Source organism: Strongylocentrotus purpuratus, unplaced genomic scaffold (assembly GCF_000002235.5).
Source record: "Strongylocentrotus purpuratus isolate Spur 01 unplaced genomic scaffold, Spur_5.0 spur5_scaffold_17, whole genome shotgun sequence".
NCBI lineage: Eukaryota > Metazoa > Echinodermata > Echinoidea > Camarodonta > Strongylocentrotidae > Strongylocentrotus > Strongylocentrotus purpuratus.
In genome coordinates, this window is record NW_022145602.1 from 2,483,563 (window position 1) to 2,504,690 (window position 21,128).

The following is a 21,128-nucleotide window of genomic DNA, read 5'->3' on the forward strand; positions in this document are numbered from 1 at the left end:
ATGGGTGTTGCCATCTATTGAACTCGGTTACTAACAATCGAAAATTTTGTGATTTTTTGAAAGCCTCGGTGAGAAAAATTCAACCTTGGTAATTTCTTCTTCTTCTTCCAGTATAGTACAGTCCGCCGTTGGCGTATTATCGTACCTTGTGTTTGTCAAGTGCCGAGTGTACAGTGCAAGTAAAAAAAATTGTGGGTGATTTTGACCAAAGAAAGTCAAGAAAAATTAATTATTAAGTAAGAGAAAGCATTTTTTTCCTTTACTTTGGTTTAAAACATTTCAACAGCACCATTACTTTAAATTATGTTATGGAGAAAGCTAAGGAAAAGTTGGCACTTATCATATTAAAAGGATATGTGTCAAACAGTCAAAGTAAAAATTGCGATATTTAGAAGTAAAAAATGCTCAATCTTCTCTTACATAAAAAAGGTCACTTACCAAAGATGGAAATTAAGAGGCACTTATGGGAATGGAAAATGGCACTTGTCAGAGAAAAAGGGGCAATTTTTAATAGGGGTATTTGCGAAAAGGGACATTTATGAGAAAGGGGAAATATGGCTCATACGTTATTATTAAATGAAGGCCCTTATCACGAGGAAGAGGGGATCTTGTTATAAAGAAAAAGGGGTACGTTAAAAATAAAAAAGGGGTATACGATTAAGAAAAAAAAGCTTAGGGCGCCTCTCAGATTTGAATAGGGGCGATTATCAGTGGCAGAGGTGGAACCTATTAAAAGTACAAAGTGTGCACTTTTCCTATGTAAAAGAGGCACTTTGGGGGTTACTTGAAAAAATGGGGCACTGTGTCCTGGACGCCCCCCCCCCCCCCCACCGGAAGTGTTGCCACTGTCCTTATCCTGTGCATAATTACTTTTACCATGTGACAGCAACCAAAAATATATATGCACACATTAACGAAACAATTTGCCTGCTATACAATCGTATGCCCCTGGCCCGTCTCCCTGGTACAACGCATTGATCGAGTAAAGACTGTACTACATGACGTGTTGTGTAGAAATCCCATTTGTACGTTCATCAAATTGGCAACTTCACATTTTGGTTTACAATGGATAAGTTACGCTACCTTCATTCCCCCCCCGTGACTAATGCATGCGCAGTTGCCTTCATCACAGTCCCTTACACGTGCATCGAAGTTAGTGCATTTTGTTCAGTTAAGAACTTCAAGTTAACATTCTTCTTCTTTAAAGCGGGAGTAATAATAAGTGGAAAATGACCCGACAAGCCCGGAAAAGACATCACAAAGGCTACACACACATCAAGAAGAAGTACCGAACGAAAAGGAAAACGAAGGACTTGGACGAAATCGACGAAGATTTGAAACCCCAACATGCCGATAAATTGCTCCATCAAAAAGTAGATTTTGACAAACCCGGTTCAGCACAACATTACTGCCTACATTGCGCGTGAGTAATAGTAGAGAGGAAACCTCTCTACAAGAAATAATTTTAATTGTTCTCAGAGATGTATTGTATTTTTGCCCATTTCAACGGGCGCTAGTTCAGAAGCCTAGATCGATCCTCATCCTGTAGTCTAACAAAGTTAGAAGTCTATCCAAAATTTGACCCGTAACTATAACGTAACGCTGGCGTGGAGAAACCCCACTAAATTCTTAAACTCAAATGTTTAAATAAAGATCATGAGTTAAAATTTGTTATGTTTATTACCTGTTTCATGTCATTTTTCTTGTTATTTTTGGAAAAACGTTGGTATTACTTTTTTCACAGGTTTCACGGCAAACCACTGCATAATCATGACAATACAAGGGCATACAGGTGGTGGGTTGCGGGCGAGCGCACGCCTGTTTGAAGTTATCTACCGTAATGATCATGAGGATCTGATTTCCAGTCATAAATATCTTGATAATCAGACATGCGATCGTCTAGTAAAAGTCATGGGTTCCTGACTGACCTAAAGGTTTATTATCAATATCATTGCAGCATGAGCTAAATCCAGGATTTTGTTTTAGAATCCGAGTCAAAGTTACCCAATCCCTTTAAACTGGTACGTCACATTTTCAAGAAAACAATAAATACTTTATAAGTTGTTAAATTACATAATCATGACACTACAAATCAAAATGAAAATCACACTTTCATAGAAATAAAATGCTTTGAGTCAAACATTTATGCAAAATCGAAGTAGGGGTCTACAACTGACAACCTTACTCAAATACTTGGTTGAATCATATTTTAGTGCAGTAATATAGACAAATATATTTCAAATCAATAATTCTAATTTTAAAGATATAAGGGTCTATACTGTATTGTGTCAATCATGTCAGTCTTGTCAGAATTGAATAGCAATATTGGATTTAGTCTATAAGAAATTATATTTTTGTAATACATAAGGTTGTAAGATGAATCAATCTCGAGTGTTTCACTATACACATCGTAAAGTTTAGTGAAATATCTGATTAAGTTGATTTTGTTGTTATTTTGCAGGAGATACTTTGTTGATGAGGGTGCTATGAAGGCCCACTTTCGCCAAAAAACACACAAACGGAGGTGAGCATGAAGGAAGAGAATCATTTTTTATTGTCTTTCTCTTCTTTTTTTTCTTTAAAAATCAAGTGGTGTTCATGAAGATACATGATGTAGTAATAATAGTGAAAAATAATTCTGCTTTGATAGTGCAGTTTCCGAAGGATACAAGGTGCCTTCCCTTGTCTAAGGACATCAAGAATCAAAGACGCAGATTATCAGATGTTTTTTCAAGAAGTCAAGCCTAGTTCTCAGAAATGTGTCAGAGACTCAGAGTCGCCTACATTCCATTTTGCTCCAATTTCACATCAAGCATTTTACTACAACAGGGCTTAAATTAATCCAAGGCCACCAAGGCCATGGCCGTGGATGCCCCTTTGATTGGCCTCAATGCCCCTCTCATTGGCCTTGGAGATTTGTTGTGCCCTTTCCATCCAATTCTTCCTATTTGTGCTGTAATATAGGAATGTGCCCTACAGAAAAGTGGCCTTGCCCTAAAAATACTGAAATTTAAGGCCCGACTACAAGATTTGTATATGACAGAATTTGAGTGATGAATTTGAGTATGGCATATAAACTGACTGACGCATGTCTCTTGCCATTAGAGTACAATTATTTCAAACTACGTACATGTACCTGTATGTGTGTACATTACAGTACATGTACATGTATCTACAGTGAAACCAGGAACCACCTGTATAGAAAGTTCCCCTGTCTGTAAAGGTTTGTTTTCCTTGAACACCTGGGGGCTGTTTCACAAAGATCCTAAGTTGAACTTATCTCTAAACTGGACTTAACAATTATGAAAAGCTGTAAGCATCTTTGAAAATATTTTTGTAAAAGTTATTTTAAGAGGCATGGAATGTTAATTCAAATCATTCTTATTTCCTATTATCAAGGTGATTTCATGTTCTTGATGTTGAATTTATTATTTGTGAACCCCCCCCCCCCCCCCCCCCCCCCCCCCGTGTCTGTCATTGGAATTTACTTTTGATTATCTCAAGGAGCCTATACATCATTTTATTGATCTTTACAAACAGGTTTCACTTGAAGTCCCCCTGCACTACTTGTAGCTACTTGCGCCCTCTATATGACAAACAATACCTAATCGGTGACCATTGGTCCCCCATGATCCTCTTTTTCTTATGTTAAGTGAGAGCTGATTTGATGAGATAATTACTTGTCCAGTGACATAGCAGTGTGGTCTGATCCCTCCTGTACGCTAGTACAGATAAGCTTTAATGAATGTGTATAGATGTATGCGTCTTTTGAATTTCTGTCGCTTTTTCATTTTTCCCTCTAACCCAGATTGAAGGCCCTAGAGATGGAACCATACACACAGAAAGAAGCTGAAGCCGCAGCGGGGATGGGTTCATACATACAACCCAAGAAGAGAGCAATGATTACACAACAGCCAACGCAACAGCCAACAGAACAAGACGTGACCATGAATGAAGCAAAGGACCAGACATAGATCAATCAAAGAACAGTATTCACCCAGGACAGGCAACACAACAAGATGTGACAGAATAAATAAACGAGGGACCTGACATGAGCCTTGGGTCACACCACTTCCAGAGATCAATACAAGAACAGTAATCACCCAAGGTAGACAACATGACAAAATGTGACTGTGAATAAATAAACAAGGGACAAGACCTGATCCGTGGGTCACACCATATTCAGAGGTTGAACGAAGCACAGCGATTATACAACAGGCAATGCACAGCAACATGTATCCACAAATGAATAAATGAGGGACCTGACATGATCCTTGAGTCACACCATATTCAGAGGTCGATAAAAGCACAGCGATTATACAACAGGCAATGCACAGCAACATACAGTATCCACAAATGAATAAATGAGTGGCCAGACATGATCCTTGGGTCACACCATATTCAGAGGTTGATAAAAGCACAGCGATTATACAACAGGCAGTGCACAACAAGATGCACCCACGAAAGAATAAATGAGGGACCAGACATGGTCCTTTGGTCACACCACTTTCAGATATCAATGATCATCAAATAGGACATGTACACCAAGATGATGGGAGAGACCAATCATGATTCCTGAGTAACATGCGCATCGATAGACATGCTACTTTTTTAACAATTTATATCATACTCGTGTGGTTTGCATACCAGCGTATAAGGTCATAATTTTGTTATTGTCATGCGCTATTTTTAATCATATTTAGCATGTCTGATAAACTATCTTTTTTTTCTTCTTAAAAACTAGTAAGAGAATTGTGATGGTCGATATGTAACAATTATATTTTTTATGATTTTAGTTGCGGCTAAGGTGATTGGATGACAAAGCTATAACTAACCTGGAATGGGGCTGTTTCTAGATTCCAGAAACAGATCCATGATAATTTTAATTAAATTGCAAGAAAGAAATTTCTTTTATCTAATAGTAAAACCTCTGTATATTCTTCTTTTCTTGTTGTAACGGGGAAGAGTTATGTAGAAGAAAACCAAGTAAAAGAATCGGTTGAGATTATAGAAGAAATACTGAGTGATTCATGTGCTTGATTTGGGTGGTTTTGTACCTGTCTATGGGTAGGTACAATGTACATGCGTATGTATGTCTGAGAGAAAGAGAGGGGGCGGAAGAGAAGAAAGAGAAGAGGGGTATCAATTTGAGAGCGATGGCAAGGGGGGTACAAAGAGAGAGAATTGGGGGGGGGGGGGGGGGGGGGGGAAGAACGAGAGAGGGCACAGATGGAGAGAGGGGAAGGGGGAGAAGAACGGCAGAATTAAAGACGGTACAGAGAGAGGAGGGAAAAGGAAAGAGGTGGTGATGCCAAGACAGATAAGGGAAGAGGTATACAATTAGAGACGTAGGGTCAGAGCAGTGGCGTAATGAGCATAAGGGGGGGGGGGGGGCAGAATTTGTTTGCATTGCCACCATACTCTTACATATGCAGGCCACGCTGAAAGTTTTTAAAAGTGGGCGGGGGGGGGGAATACTATTTACGATCAGGTAAAGTGAAGGGAGTGGAGCGTAACTTGGCGTGAGGCACAGGGGCTTTATGGTCTGAGGAACATTCAGGGGCCCACTTTGGGGTCCAGGGGGTAGAGCCCCTGGAAGGCATGGGTTTAAGGCATTAATTATGGTCAGATGAGCATATTTTGATAGTTTATTTGTGAAACTGGCTGGTTACTAAATAGCGTGAGGTCCAGAGGGCGGGGCCCCGCAAGCTTAGGTTTTGTAGACATTTAATTATGGTTGTATAAGCAAATTTTGATACCTCATTTTATGACACTGGCAGATCACTATTCTTACTTTCTTTCTATTTCTCTTTAACATTATTTTTCAAAGGGGTGGGTGTGGGCTTGAGCCCCACGGAGCTCCGCCGTTTCGCGGGCTCTGACTCTTAGGCTTCTAAATAAATATCGTTTGCCCTTTAATGGATTTTCAAACAAACGCATAAAAAAGAACAATTTACCAAAAAAGTGAGAAAAAAAATCTTGGAAAATCATGTCATTTCATCAACATTTTGTTAATCACTGGTATCGAATTAGAAAAAAAAAAACACGTTTACAGTTTGTTTTTTTTTTTTTTTTGGGGGGGGGGGGGGGGGGGGGAGGTAACTGCACCCCCACCCTTCCATCAGTTCGCCAGTGGGTGAGAGCATGGTGAAAGAAGAAGAAAACAAAATGCTGTCTGCGAAGTTGGCAAGTTGACCATGAGATGGCGCTGTGCAATAAACGTACGTCCCTTCGAAGGACATAGTACTCTTTGATCGAATCTCCTTGAAACGGTAAGCCAGGGCAGAAATGTCATCACTTTAGTGTCGCTTTTAGCTCGCGTGAGAATAGAAAATGTATGTTAAATGCATAAAACTAGGCTTGTACAAAACACCATGTTACTAACCTGGGCAGGAACAAAACAAATATATCTATTACATGTATCAACATTTTGTTTTTACTATCTTTTAGTATAATTTTGAATACTTTTTTTTTTTTTTTTTAAATAAAGAAATGTATGTAGTTGATGGTCTCTCATCTGAAAATGTTAATAAGCTCTCTCGACCGAACCCTAATACCCACTTTTCAAAAAAAGTAAACGAACTATAACTATAAGCAAATTAAGCTAATGGAGGAAAATACATAATTATCCTTCATTTTGTTTAAAAGGGAAAGTCTACCCCGATATAAAATAGGTTTTAATATAGAAGCAGAACAATTTGAGAAACAATTCAGTGAAAGTTTGAAGAAATAAAATCGGATAACAAACAAGAAAGTTATGAACCTTTCAAAATCATTAACATCATGAAATCTTTCTGAAAAATTGGCAATGAGGTCAAACAATTGTAATGTCATCCCTTCACAATTCACCACTGATCTGAATGACAGAATCACCACAAATCTTCATTTCTCTGAATGTTAATGGAATAGTAGACTTATGAAAGAACATGTTATCCGTCATATATGATCGAGATAGGCATGAAGAATCAAATGGAATTTAATGACAAAATAATGATTCAATGTGAGAGGGTGACATCATATTCAGAGACCGCGTTGCCAATTTGTATGGATTTAAACAAATCAATAACTTTTTTAAATCCGATTTTTCACCAACCTTCACTGATCAGTTCTTTTAATTTTTCTCCTTATATTAAAAAAACATATTACCTAGGTGGACTTCCCATTTAAGCGCTGGTTCTATAAATTTTTTCTTTACCTTTTGTATGAGAGTACAATCATTTTAATAGATCTTGAACTCATATTTACAGCTTTTTACGAGGATATCGGACACACTCACAGATATAAACGATGCACCATAAATCATGAACGACACTACAACATGAACTGAAACATATATCTGTCTTTTAATGAGTAATATAATTAATGCACCGCAATAAATCAACAACTATACTGAACAAAGCTTCAAATAGAAGAGTAGAGCTTTTGATTCTCCCTGCCATGCTGGCTAAAGCAAACAACGTCCGCAGACATGATTTGTCATGATCTGGTAATACAAATGACAGCTTATATTACTAGTGCTTTGTACAGTGCCAGTTGTGGCAAGAAAAAGAATAATGACAAAAACAGTAATCAAATTGCGTTAAAGGTTTGAAAATATCAACGTGATTAAATAGGAAATATGCAAAAATAACATTTAACGTATACCTCCCCCGGCAAGCATTCTTGTTTTTTTTGTTGGCTCAACCCCCCCCCCCCCCCCCCCCCCCCCTCACTCGATACGCCCTTGGTAATAATATACATACTTAGAAGGTGGCTCAGTTCCTCCGTATAGAAACGGGGGTTTAAAATTTGCTCATTTGAATATTCATAGCTTAGTTGCTAAGATTGATGATTCTGAATTGTATTATTATAGATGATTATATTTATTACGTAGAGACCGTACAAGACATGGTGGTGGTGTGGCTGTATATACACTGTTGGTCATAATGGTGGAATAAATATTTTACCCTAATTTATTGAATGATTTTGACAATGATTTATTCCTATTGAATCTAGATAATAGTATACATTCTCAGACTTTATTGAATAACAATTGGGGAGTGTTTGTTTGCGTGACTGCTAAAGCATGTATGTGCTACTATGCTAATCAACTAAGGGACCTATACGTCCTTAAGTCATAACTGACAGTATTGGGGATTAATGCCTTATAAAAGGGCACTAATATAGCACATCGACACGGTTTTGATCCTGGGGGCTCACAGTAACGAGGCCATTGCTAAACCAATGAATCATGACTGTACGCAGCGGGCGCTAGGATACGTCGACGCCCCCACAAAAAAGAAAAAAAAAAAAAAAAAGAAAAAAGAAAATGCAATAATTTTCAATAATTCATTGCATTTTCCCCCAGTCCCCAACAGGAAAAAATCCTCTGTAGGGCCATGCATTATGGTTCAAGGCATGCCCACATAGAGGATTTTTTTAGGTTGGGGGTTGGGGCAAAATGCAATGAATTATTGAAAAATTATTGCATTTTCTTTGTTTTTGGTTTTTGTGGGGGCGTCGACATACCCTAGCGCCCGCTGCGTACAGTCATGATTCATTGGCTAAGCAATGGCCTCGTTACTGTGAGCCCCCAGGATCAAAACCGTGTCAATGTGGTATATTAGTACCCTTTTATGATGTATTAATCCCCATTACTGTCAGTTATGACTTAGTGACGTAGGTCCCCTAGTTGTAGCACACACATGCTTTAGCAGTCACGCAAAACAAACACTCTCTAATTGTCATTCAACAAAATCTGAGAATGCATACTATTATCTAGATCTATTAGGAATAAATCATTGTCCAAATCATTCAATAAATTGGGGTAAAAATAATTATTCCACCATTATGACCAACAGTGTATATCTAAGAGGTTTAATTATAAAAGAAGGGATGACTTCTTTTCATCTACTTTAGAATGCCTTTGGTTTGAATTGCATCATTCAAATATTAAGTCTCCCATCCTGGTTGGGCAGTTTTACAGGCCTCCAAATTCTCACGTTGATTTCTTTAAAGAATTAGTCGGAAATTTTGGACTCTGCTCTTTCGGAAGCTATGAGCTGTATTATATTACACATATTGTGAATGCTGCAAAGATAATGTTTTATACAAATATGTACGCCCGGGCTAAGTCAGCTAATGATACTGCCACAAGAGGTACAAATACCTCTTCTACTTTAATTGATTTGATATTATCAGATAAAGAACTTACAATGAGTGGGTAATATACGATGGGCGATTTCAGTGCAAAAATCAATACAAAAACTGAATATGCAGAATTTCGCTCGTTTAAAAATCTCGACGAGGAGAACTTTTACAGTGAATGGAGAAGTACTCCTTTAATATAAAAGATATAGATAATGTTGATGTTGCTTGGTATATGTGGCTGACTCTATTCATTAATATAATCAACAAGCACATACCAGTATGTAAACAGCGGATAAGAAAAATGCATGTCCATGGATATCTAACGAGATTTAATTGTTAAGCTTATGACGGAACGTGACTCAATTCAATTCAATTCAATTTCATTTCGTCCAATCAAAATCATGTATATAAAGACATCAAGAGCTGCATGACATTGAAATAGGAAATAATTACATTCAAAAATCGGTGAAAAATTGGAAAAAATAACGTGACATCGACGCAATGCATTGGCATAATAAAGTGAGCAAATAGTTTTTTGCCTAAACAATCTTTAAAGTTACTTTATAACAGACTAGTGTTGCCACGATTTGATTACTATACGCTGTTGTATGGTCGAACAGATTTCATTTCCTTACAACGAAGCTGCAAAAAAATCAGAAGAGGGCCGCAAGAATAATATTGAACAATACATACAATTAATATGACACACTGTCGGCTGATTTGTTCACAAGTTTAACGGGATAACATAAGACAAAACGGTTTGAGTTAAGTCGCTTTATAATGTTATATAAATGCGTTCAAAACTTAGCACCTTCTTACCTTCAGGTAGGCTTAATAATTAATCATAATGTTTATGAACATCATACAAGGCTAAAAGACTGTGGATATTTACGTGTGCCAAGATTTCACACTGACTGTTATTAGTGTTGCCCAATTGTATATAGTTGAATGGAATAAGCTAGATAATTCGAGCATAATACATACGTGTATTATCTGTAATATTATCATGATTTATTCACATAATTGAGAATTAATCAATGTTTTCCTATTGGCAATACAGTTGAACTAGGTTAATGATATATGATTATTTTGCAAACGAGTATTCGTTTGTGAGACGTCTATTATTGCTGTGTTATATCTTTCTGAATGTACTATGGAATTTTATTTTAAGTGTTCTGTATAAACGTTATGCTTTTGATGTTAACCTTTGATCTTTCATTGTTGGGGCCTGTAAATGGGACTTGGAACCTTTAAAGGTACCATACCCCATTTGCAGGTTTTACACAAAAAAAGAAAAAGTTAAAATCCAACGGCATTTGAAAGACAATACTTATTTAGAACTTCCCTCAAAACGAAAGGGTTTGAAAATGGCTTTTTGTGGGAAAAATTTCGACCATCAGTTGTCGAATCGACATAATTGATTGCAATTACCTAAATAATAATCTGATTGTCAGACCCTTGTACCGTATGGTCGTACATTTTGTGCTGCACGAAGATTCAATCAGTTTACTTTGGGCCATTACAAGTATAGTGGGTTATTGATGTAGGCAAATGCTCATGTTCCTGTTACAGCTCATGTGAATATTACCAAGTAACTCAATATAGTGTCCGACAGGGAAGTCTAGAAAGTAAATAGGTTTCCTTCATTGCATAATTTGAATACCAGGACACTGCTAATGTTTAAATTTCACAGATAGGACAAAAGGGACATAGACAGTATATTTAAGATCACATATTATCGTCATTTCAAATCAGGAATATATATCTACGTGGAGCTGATTGAACTATTGTTGCTGATGACGAAATCTGGGTCTGATTCTATCAGCTGTTGAGCTGGGTCGAGCTGCCGCATGCATCGTGCTTCTGAAACATCGAAACCTGTGAAGTCCAAGCAAAATGATAAAATTCCTCCTGAAGTGAACGTTAGTTGCGGCATACAAGAAAGGGTTAACGAACGAATTGCACCAGAGGATATTATTAACAATTTCCCAGACAAGATCTGATACACACTCGTCACATATTGCATTGATGACGTTAACAATTTGATACGGGAGCCAGCACGCTATGAACACTGACACTAGAACAGCCAAGACTATTGCCGCGCGCAAATGACGCGCATACTCCCGCTTGCTTTTGTGCGCTTCTGCAGTAGCGTTCGTAGTTTTTCGCCAGTTTCGTTGTCAAGACGCATCGCGATCGTCTGGTGGTCGTCGACGTTGTTTATACAGTTGACACAAGATGATTCGAGGACTATATTGACATCGGATAAAGAAACCTCGGATAAAACAGGGGGAGATGTGCGATTGGTTCCCGTGGAAACTGCTTTAAGTTCTACTCGTTCGGAGCGACTAACTTTTCTTTGCCCCATTTCTTTGAGACCCTTTGCGCGGTTCCTAATTTTGACGTACACGGCGCTGTTGAGAGCGATGATGACCGTGAGCGGTATGAGGAACTCACAAACCAACGCGACGCTGGTAGCATACACATTATACGCCATATCGAGTTCACATTCTTTACTATAATCAACACTACGTTCACCGGTAAAGTACGGCCAACCGACTGCAATAAGAGTATAAACAGAAGCAGTTGACAACCACAGTAGGGAGATCGTCACCAAGACACGTTTGCGTGTTTGGAAGCTCTGGTAATGCATTTTCTTGGTGAGCAGCCAGTACCGGTCAAGGCTGATAAGGATGATGGTGAAGACGGACAACATGCTGGCTGTGTTGTCGATCACGAGCCATAGTTTACAGAAGACTTCCCCGAGAAGCCAGAACTCCCCACCTAACCACTCGTTCCACGTAATCCAGGCCAGATTGATGCTGAGAACGACCAAACCGATGATGAGATCAGAAACGGCGAGATTTAAGATGAGCAAGCTGGCGACGCGACCGTGGATGCGCTTGTCCTTGTTGTAAGCCACCATCACCAACGCGTTGCCGATAACGGTGACGATCGTTATACTCCCCACGACAAGAGGTACGGTGATCAACCACGCGATCGACGGTTGATGATCTGTGACGTCATGCCACGTCGTGTTTGATGATGACGTCGTTTGATCGTAGCTCGCAGTCCCTACATCTAGCAGAGATGCATAAGTAGGCCTTTCGCCCATGGGTTGTTGATAGGTTGGAGGGCTCTCCATTGCTGTGTTAGCCGACCGTCAATTAATCTGTGAAGTACGATATGTTAACATAATGGATTAACGCAGATCGAAATCGTTAAAAGCAATAAAAAACCATTCAAATCATTATACCCGGGGGTTATCGTGCCAAGGTATAATGATATACCCCCCTTCTCCCTCTCTCTCTCTCTCTCTCTATTATATAATTATCCTACCTTAATGTCACCATTCCTGTATTAGGGGGGGGGGGGGTTGTTAAAGTTCTACATTGGACCAACTTTCAACTCACACCTTGGTAACATAATGCCCTGTTATCTCATTCTGACGTCTTATAAGCCTAGACTTTTATGATGATTTTTTTTTAATTTTGTATAAAGATAAAGCAATCGGAGAAAGAAACTTAAACGTGACCGGGCTGAAAAGGGTAGGGATCCCTTTTATATCGCTCCTAAAAAATCTCTGATTAGTTTAAAATATATAAAAGGTACAATAGGGTCCGGATTCCCATGACCCCTCCCCCCCCCCCCCCCCCCCTTCTCCCACTACTCCACCCTTGAGTTTAATTACTTCACTTTAATGATGCATAGCACGTACATGAACTTTTGTCATTTATTTAGTGAAGGTTCACGTCAATCACATTGCTGATACTATCTGCTTTTCGGACATAATGTATTTTAGAACCAAATTAAACATTATTGACAGGGCGAACTTAATAAATGTATAGACGGTCCATAAAATAAGCACATTGTTCAAATATTTTGTCCAGACAAATAAAGCAAGGTTTAAAGCTTTCTTTCCTTCTTTGACAAAGAAATCGACTGACAAATATTACATGAGTGATTTTTTTTTTATGATGACAAATTAAATAATAGTAATATATCAAAACATCACCTGGAAGGGAAGGGGGAGGGGTAACTTTCCTGGAATTGTGTACTATACATTATGTATGCAACGTTGATCTCAAAGGGGACACATGGGCATAGGGGACAGAATGTTAGTTTGGTCTTTCAGCACTTTAAGTGCCTATAAAATGCCTAATGTTCGGAATTATGAACCCTAGCTGTTACATTTTAGGAGTAGTCCCTCCCCGGTCTGGGAAGTTCGGAAGTATGAGCCTTCAGGAGAAACAAACACAAATATTTGGAATTCGAATGCCTAAAATTTGCCTGGCGTTCCTGAGTTGAAAAAAGTATATAATATATATCGTGTTTGCTTATTACTTATTTAAAAATTTGATTTACTATTTTAAATCTATCCAATGAATCAGGTTCAGTACGATAATATATATTTTTTTTAAAGAAAAAGAAGATGAAGACGAAGGAGAAGAAAAAGAAGAAGAAGAAGAAGACGAAGAAGAAGAAAAAGAAGAAGAAAAAGAAGAAGAAGAAGAAGATGCAGACGAAGAAAAAAGAAGAAGACGAAGAATAAGAAGAAGAAGAAGAAGGAGAAGGAGAAGGACAAAGAGAAGAAGAAGAAGAGAAGAAGAGAGAAGAAGAAGAAGATGAAGAAGAAGAGGAAGGAGAAGAAGAAGAAGATGAAGAAGAAGAAGAAGAAGAAGAAGAAGAAGAAGAAGAAGAAGTAGTGGTTTCGATTTGATTATTATCCCTTGAAGGGTTAAAGCTATACTTACAGGAAACATAAGTGATTTATTCCAAATAAGCTTTTCCGACTATTACAGTGTTGTGTAGATTTGATTTGATAATTCAATCGATTCGTGCATAGAGCTACAGAACAGAAAAACGATGTATCCAAATCATTTTTTTATTAAACTTTTAGGCGACACAGCAAAAACAGCACGAACGGTAAAGCGTCTGCATATCGAACCAAATTAAGATTGAGGGTACAAATCCAATCCAGTTGGATGACTGAACTTGAAGTCTACGTTGTGTGTTAACGTGCCCCTCTCTTGATTCTTAGACGCAGGCTATGCTACAGTGGAAAATACTCCGTCCCTCGGATAGGACATTAAACGTAGGCTCCGTGTATAATAATGTCGTCACTTTGCACTTTAAAACCCACTGCACGATAGGGGGAAACCCAGGGTGAAGAGGGTTTAACACTACCACCAGCACATCCACAATACGTTATATAGGGAGGAGAGAACTTATCGAGTGTCACAGTGATTCAGTACCCTAGCTTTTCCTCTCCCAGACACAGGTGACGCTAAATGCTTAATTGATGAGCATCATCAAGCCTATTAATCCATGCAAAAAGGCACCGTCTCCAAACTAAATAAAGACAAAACTTGATTAGACTTGCATCAACACAATTTATTTTTAATACAGTCATCATGTTTTCCGGCACAAATATACAATAGTGAAAATGTTCGGGTTGACACGCTGCATAAAAGAGAAAATCCTCTCTCTGGTTTTCTCAACATGAAAGGAGAGAATGTTCATCAAATAAGTTTTAGTCGAGCGCTGAAGTTCGTCAAAAATCAACACCAAGCCAAGACACAGCAGTATCCGTGTTTAGACAATTCCCATTAGTGAATGATATGTGTATCACCGTATTGGAAGGATCGAAGTCATGATTACTGTAGTCAAACGTGCAAATATAACCTTTACCCGATCGTGAAAAATAAATGGCTGAACATTATGTGTTCCACATTTCTTACAACTAGCCGTCTTTGCTTACTTTGGTCGATATCGAGAAACATCTCTCATAGCAACATTGCTATTTGCTCTGCATCCATGACGTCACAAAATAATTACGTAACAATGGGCTCGCCGATGAGCCAATCCCAACCGAAGGTACTATAAATGGGATGTTTGAGTAGTTCTCCATCAATATTATCTTTCGAGTGGTAATGCGAGGCAGTTTGGATAATTAACCTACGCGGAACTTAAATGCGATGATAATGAGATCGGAGACTATTAGTTCAGTCAAAATCGATCGAACAATTTATTCCCTGTAGAGAGGAAACACATGTTCAAACTGATACAGCCCCCCCCCCCCCCCCCCATCGCTATATACCAGATATATTATTGGGAATAGCTGAGACACATGGTCAATGGAATGCAGCCCCTCCCCACCCACCGACCATGACGGAGATTTGTTTAGTCTTTACTATTTTGATCTTGCAATTAAAGAAAAGGAAATTAAAAGAGAGGAACAATTTTAACTAAAAACGAAGAAAAATGCCCCTTATACGGTTTTATATGTTCACATCCCCTGTAACTCCTATTCTATTCCATTTTATAGCACTTTCTTTTGTCGGAAGGGGGCGTGTCCTCTGTCCCTCTAACCCCCTTGAAAACGTCACTGGTTGCAACTACGTTTTAAAGACTGTCAATACTACTGGGCCAGAAGGGATTAGACCACACAGCGAGGTCACTGACAGGTGGCTATCTCATTAACTCAGCTCTCAACTAACATAAGAAAAAGAGGATCATGGGGGACCAACAGGCACCGATTGGGGAAGTTTTCTATATAGAGGAAGCAAGTAGCTAAAAGTAGTACAGTGGGGCTTTAAAATAACAATGCGATATGAGACAAGATTATGATGCCGTTTTATTTTTTCAGCTTTTTTATTTCTTTGTTTCGATTATAATTGTTTCATTTTGTCCCTCTATTTTTCTTCTCCTTGTTATGAATACTTTCTATAATATCACTCTTCACAGTTCATGAATTTATTTGGGTTGTCAAAATACCTAATGTCTGATTCCCAAAAGGCTTTATTTAGTGCTCTTTCTATACTATCGACTACTGAAAGTTTTAAGAGTTTTTAACAATAGAACAACCTTGTAACCCCCCCCCCCCCCACTCCGAGAACGGAGGGATACCATGCGTGTTCCCAAAATGTTCGGTAAAGGAGTACTTTTCACGCACCAAAGTCCGGCTCGTAGTACACACAAATCCGGCCCGTATTGACTTTACACACCGACTTTAATAGAGGGGTGTTTTCAAAAGGAGAGAACATGCATACGCGTACCCTAAATAACACTGAGTGGGGGGGGGGGGGGGGGCATTGTAAACCGACTCTAGAATTAGTTTAGTTGGTAAATTTAGTTGAGATATTTAATCGAGATATCTTCATGATCTCTATCATTATTCATATCAGTATGTTTTTATTTCAGAGACTGTGTATCAAAGAATCACATTTACTGTTTTGATATATATTTTTTTTAAATGTGTAATTAGTATTAAATTTACTTGGTTTCGCGGCCCCTTTGCGAAATCAGTATTATAGTAGCTGAACGGTTTTTATAAAAAAAAAATGAAATAAACTGAATGAATCAATATTTTTCTCCTTGTAGTAATATTGTGCCAGTGTGTTATTCCAGATGATATCGAGGGATACTTTGATCTCTTAAAGGGATAGTTGAGTTCTGTTGCAGAGGGCGCTACACAAAATAATTGTTTTGTGAGATAATGAAAAACTGAGTGTCAAATTTGAAAGAACATAATATTTAAATGACAAAATCATCTTTGTTTGATCAAAATCGGTTCAGAGACGGCTGAAATATAACGATTTCCAATACTTGTGTACCACCACAAATATTAGATAATTTGAAAAAATTGAAAAAACCGTTGAAAAAAACGAAATAACGCCTTTTACGTCGTATTTCAGCCAATGTCGATGTTGACTTTTCTGTTGGCATTTTCGTGTTGCTTATTATTGGTATTTTTGTGTTGCTTATTATACACACAACAGCCGGCCCATGTTATGTTATTTTTAATTAAATAATGAATTAACGGTCACCATGTTTTTAAGTGGAGCTGAATTGGTGTGTCGTATCGGCTAAATTTCACATATTTTGGGGTCTAAAATTACCTTCATAGCAATTTTAGGTTCTAAAAGGGCACTAGAAATGTCATAGATAAGAATAAGAGCAATAACCATGCACTTTGAAGGCATTTGCGGTCTGAAAACAGAACTCAACTATCCCTTTAACTTTATGTAGCCGAAGATTTACAGTTAGTGGTATTTATTCAATAATGTTTATGGTCACAATATGTTAGCATCGGCATGGTACTTTAATAGACCAGTTTTGGAAACGCCCTCCCTTTCAAAAAATGAAATGGAAGATCTTATTACCAATCATGTGAAAGAATGTGTTTTGACTAATACGTGATGATACAAAATGTTGCCGGAAAACGCCTACTAATATAATTGGTAAATTATCATATCGATCCGGCCTGGATAGATATCGCGAATGCACTTCAACATTTAACGTTTGGCCTTAATTTCTGTTTTTTGCGAATTCAGGTTGAAGTATTGCCGTCTTAAAAACTAAAGGCAATATTTAAACAATATTGAATGGACATTTTGCACCCAAAACCCTTTAACCGCAATTTTACCACTACCGGTTTATATCGCAGATTGGGTGTCTTTTAATATTATCCTCAATAGTTGAGGATAATATTAAAACACACCCAATCCGCGATTATAAGACTTCAGTAGTCCTTCTAATTGGATAAGACAAAGAAGGAAAAAAAAGTAAAAAAGCAAGAAGACACAGTGAATCAAGCGACAGTGAAATAGAAAGAGAGAGGGAGAGAGAGAGAGAGAGAGATTGGGAAAAGGGGGATGAGCGGAAGATACAAGATAAATAACTAGGGTGTGTGTCTGTCCGTCTGTTTGAGAAAAAGAGAGAGAGAGAAAGGGGGATAGAGAGAGGGGGAGAGAGAGAAAAAAAGGGGGGGGGGGTGAGAGCGGAAGATAAAACATAAATAACTAGGGTGTGTGTCTATCCGTCTGTGTGAGATAGAGGGGGAGAGAGAGAGACAGAGAGAGATGGGGAAAAGGGGGATGAGCGGAACTAGGGTGTGTGTCTGTCCGTCTGTTTGAGAAAGAGACAGAGAGAGAAAGGGGGATAGAGAGAGGGGGAGAGAGAGAGAGAGAGAAAAGGGGGGGGGGGAATGAGAGCGGAAGATAAAACATAAATAACTAGGGTGTGCGTCTGTCCGTCTGTTTGAGAAAAAGAGAGAGAGAGAAAGGGGGATAGAGAGAGGGGAAAGAGAGAGAGAGAGAGAGAGAGAGAGAGAGAGAGAGAGAGAGAAAAAAAAAGGGGGGGGGATGAGAGCGGAAGATAAAACATAAATAACTAGGGTGTGCGTCTGTCCGTCTGTTTGAGAAAAAGAGAGAAAGGGGGATAGAGAGAGGGGAAAGAGAGAGAGAGAGAGAGAGAGAGAGAGAGAGAAAAAAAAAGGGGGGGGGGTGAGAGCGGAAGATAAAAGATAAATAACTAGGGTGTGTGTCTGTCCGTCTGTGTGAGAAAGAGGGGGAGAGAGAGACAGAGACAGAAATGTAAAAAGGGGGATGAGCGGAAGATAATACATGTACATTATTAACTAGGGTGTGTGTCTGTCCGTCTGTGTGAGAAGAGAGAGAGAGAGAGAGGGGGGATAGAGAGAGAGAGAGAGAGAGAGAGAGAGAGAGAGAGAAAATAATGAAAATTGAAGAATAGCTCTCAAAGACACTTATAGAGAGGGGAGAGTGCGTGAAAGAAACATAGGCATATGCATAACGTATATATTTGTTTGTTATGAAGAAAAATGATAGACACAATTTTGTTGGGACTAGTTTCCGACTATTACTTGTATGATAAATCTTTGTCCATTATTTTTACTTGGTGATATGACATCGTGACAAACTCTAAAAGAAAAACGCTACAAAAATCTGATATAATCTAGGGTTCAATTCTTATTTTATTTCAAGGAAACGATCAAATCTCCGCTTGACTACGAATACTATGCGTACTTAATGATTCTTTGATGACAACTTTTACGTCATAATAGATGCACGCACAGGATATAGCACTGCACAGTCCACTGCGCATGCATTGATACCATCATCTCAGTTACTTCATTACATACGGTAGATGGCGAAAGTCAAACAAGATCAAGGAACGAAAGACGGTGCAGCGCGAAGGATTATCCTTTATACTTATTCGTTTAAAACATAAGAATAGGTCGGAATGGAACAGGACAGTAGCGAAGTTGAACCAAGGAGTATGTACTGGTTCAAAATTTGTCCTCATTACTTTTTTGTTCTTTTACCCTCTGTGTATTCTATTCATTTTTAGTATATAGCCTTTCTGATAAATGAACAAAATAATGCAACAAGGGTTTCACTAGTTAACTTCCTTTATGGCCCGGTCCCACTGGCCGATGGACACAAAACGTATGCATAAAGGACACAGCGGACGAGCAAAATTTCGAGGGTGGCTCCTTCCGTTTTCATCCGCTCCAGAAATGGACAAAATTTGTGAAAATTTGAGAAAACAAAACGGAAAATAACGGACGTCGGTAGTATGTAGCGGGGATGTTAAACGGATGTTCATCGGAAGCCTAGCGGATGAAAGCGGATGGAAGTGGATGACAGCTTTGAAAACTTTATATACGAGATGCATACGCTTACATCCTTTCTATTTCCGTGCTACTATTACGATGTATAGACGTTCCATGTACCTTATCTCTCCTCCCTCTTTCCGTTTTCAGCTGCAGCGGATGTGAGTTGCGAGGATGCCCAGAGGATACAGAGAGGATACAGCGAACGTTTAACGGATGAAAACGGACATATAAAGTTTGTTGCTCGTATTTGTCGCGGATTTACATCGTACACGGCGGAAGTTCATCCGTTCTAAAAGTTTTGTGCAGCTCAAAACTTTTTGCGCGGATGAAATCACAGTGGACGGATGCTCGATAGATAGAGCGTATGAAACACGTATGCAATGAGTACACAACGGATGCATAGCTTTTTTCCAACGGATGGCAAGATTATTTTACGTTTTACATCCGCTTTGCATCCGTAAGTGCAGTGGGACCGGGCCTTAAGGTTCATAGATGGAATTACAACAAAACAGATGAACCTCTTCAAGGATTCCTTTACGTTCCCTGTCAAAATAGCATATGAGTAAAACAAGATATCAAAATGTGATTAAGGTAAAAAAACAGCATTCCTGTCTTATTATTCACGTGTAGAAATTATTAGAAAGAAGAAGAAAAATAGCGTAATATAATGATATCGTCATGGAAACAGATCAATGAATCATTTTTAAGAATAAAAGATTTCGGATAATTTTATTTATCTGCTCATTTTCCTCATCCACCACAATATATTTGCCTGGTAACTGCTATATTGCATACCTTTCCACACTTTGACAGGGGAAATTCCCTCTGAATCTGAGTTTGCCCGTCTGCTGTGCGACAAGACTTTTGTTGATTATCTCTGCCGGTAAGTAGGCTACACCGATATTTTCTCATCCCCTCTTTTTTCATTTTCAGCTCTTTAAAAGTGTTTGTTCTAAATCCACTCGAACTATAGTCATTAAAGGTGAAATTCAAAGAAAATCACAAATATGTCACCTAATGTATCACTAGAAACTGGTAAGCAAACAGATGGCCATCGTACAAGTTTTAGGTCAACTACATATCGGGTGATTTATACAAATACAAATACAACCACCTCCATAGTAGCTGGGATATACGAGAGATTCGCCGGAAAATAACGATGTTTTAATGACGTCACTATATGGACCAATACTCCCCAAGCAGACGACATCCTATAAAGAATGAACATAATTGCAAAGCTATTATTTGTCAAATTATAATGAGTTTAGTGTATTTAAATGTAATGGCATGTCAAACCGTTCAAAAGGGGATATGACCCGATTCTGATAACTAAAATCATTTGCTTGTAAATACACAGGATAGGGGTTAATTAACAATCAAAGAAACCAGACTTTCAAATTGAAAAAAAAAAAACCCGGAATGATATCAAGGACGGCATTTGTTCCCTCTTGAAACGCCGAACATACCGCGGTGTGTGCAGCTGAATATTCAATGGCGTCTTATTTTGTTTACAAGCGACAGATTCCTTTATTTTTGTATCGTTGCATTTGTCATCAAAATCAAAACCATGCGCGGG

The 21,128-nt window shown here is 38.5% G+C and overlaps 2 protein-coding genes across 3 annotated transcripts; one reads left to right on the forward strand and one right to left on the reverse strand.

Moving 5' to 3' along the window:
- Positions 1 to 1,111: 1,111 nt before the first annotated feature.
- Positions 1,112 to 4,927, forward strand: LOC592435 (zinc finger protein 593). Of its 2 annotated transcripts, XM_030988448.1 has the most exons (4): positions 1,112 to 1,423; positions 2,462 to 2,524; positions 3,809 to 4,019; positions 4,126 to 4,927. In XM_030988448.1, exons 1-3 carry the CDS (start codon positions 1,230 to 1,232, stop codon positions 3,972 to 3,974), a joined length of 423 nt encoding a protein of 140 aa, XP_030844308.1. In that variant the 5' UTR covers positions 1,112 to 1,229; the 3' UTR covers positions 3,975 to 4,019; positions 4,126 to 4,927. The 2 variants fall into 2 exon arrangements, with proteins under 2 accessions (XP_030844308.1, XP_030844307.1); XM_030988447.1 differs by having other exon boundaries at positions 3,809 to 4,927.
- A 6,294-nt stretch (positions 4,928 to 11,221) lies between these two features.
- Positions 11,222 to 12,274, reverse strand: LOC105445324 (muscarinic acetylcholine receptor M5-like). The gene has a single exon (XM_030988096.1). The coding sequence runs from the start codon at positions 12,272 to 12,274 to the stop codon at positions 11,222 to 11,224; it is 1,053 nt and encodes a 350-aa protein (XP_030843956.1).
- Between the last annotated feature and the right edge of the window lie 8,854 nt (positions 12,275 to 21,128).

Bases quoted from the DNA above. Each gene is read 5' to 3' on its own strand.
- LOC592435 (XM_030988447.1), top strand. From the start codon at position 1,230: ATGACCCGACAAGCCCGGAAAAGACATCACAAAGGCTACACACACATC. The intron at 1,424-2,461 runs GTGAGTAATAGT...GTTATTTTGCAG, and splicing joins CATTACTGCCTACATTGCGC to GAGATACTTTGTTGATGAGG. The intron at 2,525-3,808 runs GTGAGCATGAAG...CCTCTAACCCAG, and splicing joins CAAAAAACACACAAACGGAG to ATTGAAGGCCCTAGAGATGG.
- LOC105445324 (XM_030988096.1), bottom strand. From the start codon at position 12,274: ATGGAGAGCCCTCCAACCTATCAACAACCCATGGGCGAAAGGCCTACT.